General features: G+C 46.0%; 1 protein-coding gene across 1 annotated transcript; it reads right to left on the reverse strand.

Moving 5' to 3' along the window:
• Positions 1-7,154: 7,154 nt before the first annotated feature.
• LOC118893958 (P2Y purinoceptor 4-like) lies at positions 7,155-8,342 on the reverse strand. Its single transcript, XM_036849647.1, is given in 3 exon segments — positions 7,155-7,365; positions 7,367-7,668; positions 7,671-8,342. Coding segments are annotated over 3 exon segments (1,185 nt in total).
• Positions 8,343-10,488: the final 2,146 nt, after the last annotated feature.

A 10,488-nucleotide genomic window follows, 5' to 3' on the forward strand; every position in this document is an offset into this window, starting at 1 on the left:
CACACCGGTCAGAATGGCCATCATCAAAAAATCTACAAACAATAAAGGCTGGAGGGGTGTGGAGAAAAGGAAACCCTCTTGCATTGTTGGTGGGAATGTAAATTGATACAGCCACTGTGGAGAACAGTATGGAGGTTCCTTAAAAAACTAAAACTAGAACTACCATATGACCCAGCAATCCCACTACTGGGCATATACCCTGAGAAAACCATAATACAAAAAGAGTCATGTACCACAATGTTCATTGCAGCACTATTTACAATAGCCAGGACATGGACGCGACCTAAGTGTCCATCAACAGATGAATGGATAAAGAAGATGTGGCACATATATACAATGGAATATTACTCAGCCATAAAAAGAAACAATATTGAATTATTTGTAGTGAGATGGATAGACCTAGAGTCTGTCATACAGAGTGAAGTAAGTCAGAAAGAGGAAAACAAATACTGTATGCTAACACATATATATGGAATCTAAAAAATAAAAAAGTTCTGAAAAACCTAGGGACAGGACAGGAATAAAGACGCAGACGTAGAGAATGGACTTGAGGACACGGGGAGGGGGAAGGGTAAGCTGGGACGAAGTGAGAAAGTGGCATGGACATATATACACTACCAAATGTAAAATAGATAGCTAGTGGGAAGCAGCTGCATAGCACAGGGAGATCAACTCGGTGCTTTGTGACCACCTAGAGGGTTGGGATAGGGAGGGTGGGAGGGAGACATAAGAGGGAGGAGATATGGGGATATATGTATACGTATAGCTGATTCACTTTGTTGTACAGCAGAAACTAACACAACAATGTAAAGCAATTATACTCCAATAAAGATGTTGAAAAAAAAGAAATCAGGTTTGGGAGGAAGGTGATTTCAGTTTTGGCTTTGTGGAACTTTCAGTGCCCAAGGGACTGCTGTATGGACAGAAGCATGGGTTTGAAATGCAAGAGGATTTCCCTGGAGAGAGGTTTGGGAGTCATCAGTGGGTCCATCAGGGAGTCAGTGAGATCGCCCAGGAAGAGTGTGAGGATAGAGTAGAGAGTGCCAAGGACAGAGCTCTGGGCCCACCCAACCACACTTAACGGGGCTGGAGTAGGAAGAGGTGTGAAGAGAAGCAGGAGAGAGTGCATTCTATGGAAGCAAGAGTTTAAGAAGGGAGTGGGTGACAGTGACAAATGCCATGGAAGCTCAAGCAGGATAAGGCCTGACCATTCAATTTGTAACTGGAAAGCCGTTGGTGTGTTGTCGAGAGCAATTTCAATGGAGTGGGATGGTGGGGTGGGCAGCAGCCGGCTCATAATGATTTGGCATATGAATTCAAGGTAGAAATTGCAGTAAAAAGTGTAGCCTATTCTCACAAGAAACTAGGCTATAAAAGAAGAGAGAACAAAAAGAGTGTTCAGCGGCTGTGTCTTTGATTGTTGGGTTAATGCTTTCTAAAGGTCTTGTGGCTAATGTGTTTTTCTACTTGCAGAATGGAACATTCTCAGACTCTGATTCTTTAATTTTCTAAGTGGCACTTTTTGCTTCTTGTTTGTGATTTAACCGCTATAAAAATGCCCAGCTACAGCTTGCTGCAGGAACATAAGTTCTGCTTCTTATCATGGAATTGTTCTTGAGGCGGTTACCTTTGAAGTTGTTTGGTACATTAAAAACAAACAAACAAAAAACCTCAACAAAACAAAAAGTTGAGAAATTGCAAGAGATTTGGCTTGTTTACAAGAAAGTAAAAGACAATGGGAATACATAACTTTATAAGCTTAGGTTATGTTTAATTGCAAACGAGTTTGTGAAAAATTTCCCATCTTTACTGTCCTTGAAATATGGGCTAAAAAGTGAGAATGCTTACAGGTGTTGTGTGTTCTGGAATTGCTTTGAATTGCAATTGGTGAGTGTGAGAACGAATAAATCCCAAATGATTTGTGATTTAGTTTTATAGGCACACATTCATAAACTGGGTTCAGGCAGTAATTCCAGAAAAGCATACGCAGGAGTACAGGAGTACTCCACAAAAATTTAGCGAGTACCCATATATTCAAGCCTCTGTTAGATCCTGTAGGAGGGGAAATAAGGGGACTTAATGCTGCTCATACTTGGTAGAAGGGAGATGTGCCTTAATAGATGTGGACGAAGGGTCAGAGAAGGGAAAGAGCCTTCTGATGGGTGATCAGGGTAGGCTTCTTGGAAGAGGTGGCATTTGAGCTGTTTGCTGAGAGAAAGCTGTTCATTCTCTTCGACTAGTCTGTTTCATGTGATACCCTTGACTACTCTCTTTCTTAAAACTGTGCCCTCGTTTGATTTTCCAACGCTCTGTTATCCAGCACCACCTCCTGTCCCTGTGTTGCCTGGAAGGATTTTTTTTTATGGTTCTTGTATCTCCTAGGTCCTGTGTTCTTTCTCTTCCTTTCTTCCTGAGAGATGTAATTTCCATCTGCAGCTTTGAATAGTTGCCTGGACAGATAACTCTAAACCCAGAACTTGAGCCTAAGCTGTCTCTGAACCTCCATCCTACATTTCCAACTTGAGGCCTCACTAGCAGCTCATGTTTAACTTGCCTGAACTCTCCCTCATGATACATAGGCTCGTCACCTCCCTCCTTCCCTTCCTTCCTTTTTCTTTCCCCAGTAACTGTTGAGTGCCCACCATGTGCTAGGTGCTAGTTGATCATTCTTTTGATTCCTCAGGCTTGGAGTCTCAGAGCCATTTTTGTTCTGTCTCCCTTACCACCCATGTCTCAATAATTTATTTCATTTCTCTTCATTCTTTGTTTCTATGACCACATTTTATTTTATTTTATTTTTAATTTTTATTGGAGTATAGTTGCTTTACACTGTTGTGTTAGTTTCTACTGTACAGCAAAGTGAATCAGCTATACGTATACATATATCCCCTCTTTTTTGGATTTCCTTCCCATTTAGGTCATCTTCATTCTTTCCAATATGTTTTAAAATCTTTTTAGTTCTACTCATGCCCGTTATCTGTACACTTGCATCACTGCAGTGGTCCTGTGAATGGTGATCACCTTCCTCTTCCTCCTCTTCATCGTCAGCATCACCATTGCTTACTGAGTGTCCACCATGTTCAGAATGTTGCTAGGATGCCATAGTCTATAGACTGATAAATGGAGTAGAAGGGGAGATAAAACAGACCTGAATGATACAGGAGCCCATTATCAACTCCAAGGTGATAGGCCCAGTGGGTGAGTCAGCAGTGCACTGTGAGATCAGAGGAAGTAGACCCCAAGATCTGGGAAAGATGAGTCCCTAGGCATGTGGAGAAGGTTTGGGGGAGGGTGTTGAGTGGTAAATGGTGGCCCCATGGTGAACATGTGAGAGGTGGAAATCCACATGGTATGGTGGGAGACCTGTGAGTTTAAAGTTTAGCTGGAACTGGACTGTGATGGATCTGGTAGACCAGCATGAGAAATCTAGGCTTTATCCCATTAGAAGTAAGGATATAGGGAGAGGGAATGGACAGAAATAGGGAGAGTATGATCTACGAAAAATGTCCTTTAAAAGAAAATCTGGAGGTGGTGTGTAGGCTGGCTTTGAAGGGAAGGAAGGCCAATTAGGAGATCTCACAGAAGCCTGCTGTGACATTTTGTTTCTCTTCTCTAAACACAATGGCTGCCAGATTAAGTTCCTAAGTCACAGCTTTGATCCTGTCACCCTCCTGCCCAAATGCCCTTGGTGGGTCCCCATGCCTCGAGGAGTGGTTCTTTTGCTGGCTTTGGGACGGCGCTTCGTAATCACACTTCAGCCCACCTTCCAGCATTGTCTCCACCTCCTACCCGTCAGGAACCAACCATTGGTCCCCACACAAATTTTCCATTCTCTCCAATGCTTGGGAAATTCTAATAATGGCAGTTTCACCCAGCCTTCAGCATACTCATGACGCCGTTCATGGTCCCCACACCCTCTGCTCGCTGCCGAAACTTCCCTCATATTGACGGTGTGGTTTGTTTTTGATTAATCAACAACTGACATGATTTTTTTCTGTAGCTGCTGAAGTTGTTAATTAGTGCTCATACTGTTGTTTGTACGTTTTGGTTTTGTTTCTCCAACAGTCTGTAACCTCCTCACGGGCTGGCACTGTGCTTGACACTTGTAGGTGGCTACAGCCATCATATTTGCATCCAGTACTGCCCCAGTCGTGGTATCTCGAACATGATATTTGCTGACCTTCTATTTTGTTTTAACCTGTCCAAGCAGCCAGGCAGATTATGCGAGATGCTCGGGGCCCAGGGTGACAACACATTTGAGGATGCTGGCTTTCACCAGGGTGGTGGGCATTGAATGGGGAGATTCAGGAAGAACCTTTGTTTCTTAAAGTCTCCTTGTCCCCTTGTGTAGATAGGTTTTTGATAACCACAGGGGAGTCAGGAGTATCCCCTTGACTTTTGTTGGGCAGTGAGTTCCCAGCTCCCCTTTCAATAAGGCCCTTTCTCCAAAGGGAATAGTCTGCTTTGATTCTTGTCTCTTGAGATAGCTATCCCTGAAAACCAGGATACGATGACAACTAAGTTAAACTTTTTTGATACCAACTAGCAAGAAATAAGTTAAAAGTGGATGCTTATACTTTGCTGTTAAGTAGGTCAAAAGATTCTGCAGAAGCAAAATGAGCATTATATGAATCAGAGAAATAATTGCAAGCACATAGGTTAACAAGGACTAAAGGCTGGAAAACTTTGGCCAAGGGTATAAAGCGCTTGCTTTTTACATAAAGGCGATGCATCCTGAAGAGTCTAGATTAATTTTCTTCCCATTTCTAGGGTCGGCAGGCTGGTGGGCATTAGAGGTAATGGCTAAGTGGCACGTGGAATGGCTTTCAGCTTTTACTGGGGAGCCTATGTACCAGTTCTCCAGGAATGTTAAACCTTGCTCACTTGTAAGGGGTGATAGGACTGTAGGTCAGCTGAATCTTCCCTGTGTGTTGATGAGAAGAAAGGGACAAAAATTAATAATATAAGACAACTGAGACAACTGAGAGAATATTCAAAAGACCAAACAGTTTTAAGCTCTCTCAGCTACTATAGTAGCACTTACTTATGTAGAAACAGCTGACCTGCTAATTAGAAAACATCCTTGCCTATTCATTAAACTAATTATCCTAAGGAATTCTGCTAGGCAACACTTAGTTTACTTCTAATTATTGTGTGCCCTTGAAAGCAATAAACTGCACTTTTAGAATAAAATTTTATAATTTAGATATGTACGTGGTTTACTCAGACAGTTCCTGTAAATAGAGTGGGGTGGTAATGAGGGGTTTCACTTTGGTTTTTACGAAAAAGGCTTATGTACCTCTTCATAGGGAGATTATAATGAATTATTAAATAACGTATGTTTAGATCTGAGAACTCCTTGGAGATCATTATTGTTTAAATATGAGAGTTTTTTTAAGGGTTTTTTTTTGGGATTACCTTGGATTTTTCTTTTTTAAGAGGATGAACATTACATTATGACTTAAGACAGTGGTAAAACTTTTCTGTCACAAACTGAGACATTATGTTCAAATAAGAATAAGGTGGACCATTATTCACACAGCCACTTTACCCTGCAGAGCTTTTTCTGACCTTAGCCAGAACACTGGTTAAGAAGTGTAGGAAGAGAGCACTCACTGCATACCCAGTGGTCTGCTGGTAACAGCAGTTATGTAAACAAGTGAGCTGGTGCTGTCAAGGAAAACTCAGCCAGCTCTTTTTTTTAAATTTTATTTTTTTACATCTTCATTGGAGTATAATTGCTTTACAATGGTGTGTTAGTTTCTGCTGTACAACAAAGTGAATCAGCTATACGTATACATATATCCCCATATCTCCTCCCTCTTACGTCTCCCTCCCACCCTCCCTATCCCAACCCTCTAGGTGGTCACAGAGCACCGAGTTGATCTCCCTGTGCTATGCAGCTGCTTCCCACTAGCTATCTATTTTACATTTGGTAGTGTATATATGTCCATGCCACTCTCTCACTTCATCCCAGCTTGCCTTTCCCCCTCCCCATGTCCTCAAGTCCATTCTCTACGTCTGCGTCTTTATTCCTGTCCTGCCCCTAGGTTCTTCAGAACCATTTTGTTTTGTTTTGTTTAGATTCCATATATATGTGTTAGCATACGGTATTTGTTTTCCTCTTTCTGACTTACTTCACTCTGTGTGACAGACTCTAGGTCCATCCACCTCACTACAGATAACTCAAAATCATTTCTTTTTATGGCTGAGTAATATTCCATTGTATACGTGTGCCACGTCTTCTTTATCCATTCATCTGTCGATGGACACTTAGGTTGTTTCCATGTCCTGGCTATTGTAAATAAAGCTGCAGTGAACATTGTGGTACATGACTCTTTTTGAATTATGGTTTTCTCAGGGTATATGCCCAGTAGTGGGATTGCTGGGTCATATGGTAGTTCTAGTTTTAGTTTTTTAAGGAACCTCCATACTGTTCTCCATAGTGCCAGCCAGCTCTTGATCAGTGTTTGGATTGGGCCATCTGCTTCAATCTTAGGGGTATGTGCTTCAGAGCCAGTGCTTGGGTTCAAAGCTTCCATCCAACACTATGATCTGAGCATTCTCCAGCTGGGTGACCTTGGATAAGCTACTTAAAGCTTTGTGCTTCAGTTTCCTGATCTGTAAATGGGGCTAACAGTAGCTCCTGTATCCAAGGGCTGTTGTGAGGATTAAATGAGTTACTTCTCATAAAGTGCTCTTACATATCAAGGGCTCCATCCATGCATCCATCCACCCACTCATTCAGCCCCTACCTGTTGTGCACTCACCATGTGCTGGGCCCTGCTGTGGAGGCTGGTGTTAGGGGTACAGCACTCAGACAGAAGAGGTCCCTGTCCTATTGGAGCCTACAGTTTAGGGGGAAGAGACCTTAAAAAAACAAACAAATGAACAAGTCTAGGTACTAATAAGTGTTACAAAGACAATAAATAGGGAAATAGAGAGTGACTGGGTTAAGGGGAGAGAGGTCGACATTGGCTAGGGTGGCAGGAGTGGATTTGGAGGAGGTGATGTTTGAGCTGAGATCTGAATGACCAGAGATAAATGTCAGCTCTCATTAAATTAAGAAAGTTTTCCTTTGTGTTGGTGACTCTTTCAAACATTCTTATTTAAAAATCTCTTATCAATATAAAATCCTTTCTAGCAGGACACCACTAGGAGATCTTGAGCCCCTCTCCCACTAGCACATGCCTGTGTTCAAACAGGTCATTGTCAACATCTTGGAGCTTTTCCCCTGAACCTCTTCTTGACAGCACCCAGCTGTGCCCACCCCTGGGTCTCTCTCCCTTGGCTCCAGCTGGGTGCTCACCCACCTTGTCATGCCTCAGTTCCTGGAAGAGCCTGACTCTGTTGTGCCCACCTGACAGAAAGTACAGGACTGGGTTGCGGCAGCTGCTCAGGCTCACCAGAGGCCTCCATATCTTGTAGGCCAGGCTGGCCACCATCGAGAGCTGGCAGTTCTGTGAAGGTAGGAAGCGGAGCGTGAGGTAGAGGGAGCGTGTTATGTGGAAGGGCACAAAACAGAGGGTGAAGAGGCTGCACACCAGCAGGGTGGTCCGGAGGGACTTGGCTCGGGCCGCGCTGCCCACCATCATGAGAGTCTCCCCTGGCTTGGTCAGGCTCCTGACCATCAGCGAGTAGCACGCCAAGATGACCAAGGAGGGAAAGACAAAGCAGGACAACATCAGGACCACGCCGTAGGCGGAAAACTCATCAAAATGCTCTGGGCTGGTCATGTCGTGGCAGACCATCTGGCCGTTGATGTAGTCCATTTGGGAGAAGACCAGCGTGGGCAGCAGCTGGGGGACCAACAGGGCCCACGTGGCGGCGGTGCCCAGCAGGGCATGCCGGCGGGTCTGGTAGGGCAGCGAACGCAGCGGGTGGCACACGCGCAGGAAGCGGTGCACGGAGATGCAGGTCAGCAGCAGGATGCTGCTGTAGAGGTTGGTGTAGAACAGGAAGTGCACCAGCTTGCAGAGCAGCTCCCCGAAGGGCCATCTGTCACCCAGGGAGTAGGTGATGATGAGGAAGGGCAATGTCAGCACATAAAGCAGGTCGGCTACCATCAGGTTCACCAGATTGATGGTGGCACAGCTCCAGCGCTTGGTTTGGTGCCAGGAGAGCCACAGAACAGTGCCATTCAGGGGGAGGCCTAGCATGAAGATGATACTGTAGGTCAGGGGGAGGTAGATTTGTTTGTAGTCCTCCGAGAAATAGCAGAATCTTTCTTCCTTTGAGATGTTGGTATCCAGCTTCTCTATCTCCTGGGAGGCTCCCTCTGGGAGCACAGCTGTTCCTGCTTCTCCTTCCCCTGGGGAGAAGCAAAATGGATGGCAGAGCATCATGACCTCAGCTGGGTGTTAGTGTCTGCCTTGATTTGGCATGCAACTCCCAAAATCTGGTCAGAGTCCTTGTCTGAGAGAGACCAGCTCCAGAAAAAAAAGAGTTAACCCCAAGGGCAAAGCAGTCTTCAAAAGCAGGGCTTCTAGACTTACCAGGTCCACAGGGCTGCCCTTACCCTGACTTGTATGCTCTTGGCTCCAGGCTGGGTTGGTAGGAAGCTCAGATATAAATGGTGGCAGGAAGTTGCTGCTGTCATTTGAACAGGACACACCACCTCCAACGCTGTGACTTGTTCTCACCCCACATGCCATGGTGGAGTACAAAGTGATCCTTGGGGGTTAGGGAGGATTAGGGAAAGCACACGTTTTGCCTGCAGGCTGTGTGGGAGGATTTTGATTTGTATCTCTTTCAGGATTTATTAACTGCATATTTGAATCCTGAGGCTGATTTGCTTATTAACCATCTCAGCATCCCGGACATCCAAGAAAACAGATCTGAGCCATGAAGCCAGGTGCATCTTCTTTCCTACCCCTGTCCCTGCTGACAAAACAGATCCAACAGGCAGACCCACAGAGCTGAGGCAGCTGTGTGTGGAGCCTGCAGTTTCTGGTGCGTTGAGAAATCAGTGGGCCAGTCAGCATGGAGCCTACAGGGGTGGAATGAAGTTGATTTCTAGGGGTTAACCTTCAGAAAGATGAGTTAATACGGGGCAAGAGAGAAAAGTTTAAGTTGGGTAATTTTGGGGTACATTGAGTGTTGGCTGTAAACTGTACCATATAGATGTTTACTCACAACAGAAGGAACAGAGACCTCATGCATTCTATCAGTCAACAAACACTTACGGAGCATCTATTGGTCAGGCACTAGGGATAAAAGGTGAATAAAGCACGGTCCTCGCTCTCCAGGCTCTCACAGTCCGGTGGGGAAGACAAGCAGATACATTGCCTTGCAATGTGGGAAATGGTCAACCAAATGCTCGGAAAACCAGCAGGGTGCTGAGGGAGTCAAGTGAAGGCTTCTTAGACTAGTGCCATGGGAGCTGCTTGGGGGAACAAAGAGGAGCTTGCTGGGAAAGAAGGGTGAGGGGTATTTGGGGCAGGGTTGGGGGCACAGCACATGCAAGGAGACAGAGCCGAAGGGTCCTGGGATGGCAGGATTACCAGTGTGGAGGGTGAAAACTGAGGAGGCATAAGGAGGATGATGGATGTGCTTAAGCAGGACAGTGACGGGATGAGGCTGTGTGTCAGGAAGACACCCGGCAGCAGCACGGAACCAAGGCTGGAACAGTCAGACTGTAAGGGCGCCGGAGCAGTGCATGCAGGTGGGAGATGCTCAGGACCCCAAGTGAGGCCATACAGGGTTGATGAGGAGAGAGGACTTGACTCCAGAGGCACTGCTGAGGCAGGAGCAACAGGACAGATTGGATGTGGGACGTGAGCCAGAGGAGGTGTTGAGGGTGTCCCTGAGACTGGGCAGGCGGTGAGGCCAGTGCCTGAGCTGAAGCCTGAAGCCTGGGACCGATGCTCCGAGGTGGTGGGGACGTGCTGCAGCCTGCCAAGGGGCTCGCCACCTCGTCACCTGACTTGAAGATCTGCCTGACTGGGAGAGCAAAGCTTTTTGGCTGGGTGAGTAAAAAGAATGTCGTTTTCATTCATTTTGTCCCATCACCTTCCACGTGGAGGGCTGGCAAATGCTTAGTTATTTCCAGCGAAGCTGCCTTCCCAGCTCGGTGTGGGTGCTCAGAGGGAGGCTGAGGAGGGGAACCAGGCTTGTCCAATGCAGACTCGGGTCTGCCAGTTCACACCGTGATTTTGCTTAGTCCTCAAAACAACCGTGTGGATGAAGCATAGCTCCATTTTACTGTGAGGAAATCGCGGGTCAGAGAAGACACCCTGGTGTCCTGGGGCTTGCTAAGCCCTCCAGTCTGGTGGGTTTGCTCCTGATGGGGGCTGTGGGCTTCTGCCCCCTCACAGCTGTGGTGAAAAGCACTCAAATCCCAGCTCTGCCAGGGACCATGAGTACAGTCTGAAGAAGCAAGTTACCTTATCTCTCTGAGTGACAGTCTCCCCAGTTGTAACATGGGACAGTGTCTCTGGTGAGGTTGCTGTGAGAATTAGCTGGAAGAAAGGCACACTCACAAGGGAG

This window comes from Balaenoptera musculus, chromosome 4 (assembly GCF_009873245.2).
Source record: "Balaenoptera musculus isolate JJ_BM4_2016_0621 chromosome 4, mBalMus1.pri.v3, whole genome shotgun sequence".
Taxonomy (NCBI): domain Eukaryota; kingdom Metazoa; phylum Chordata; class Mammalia; order Artiodactyla; family Balaenopteridae; genus Balaenoptera; species Balaenoptera musculus.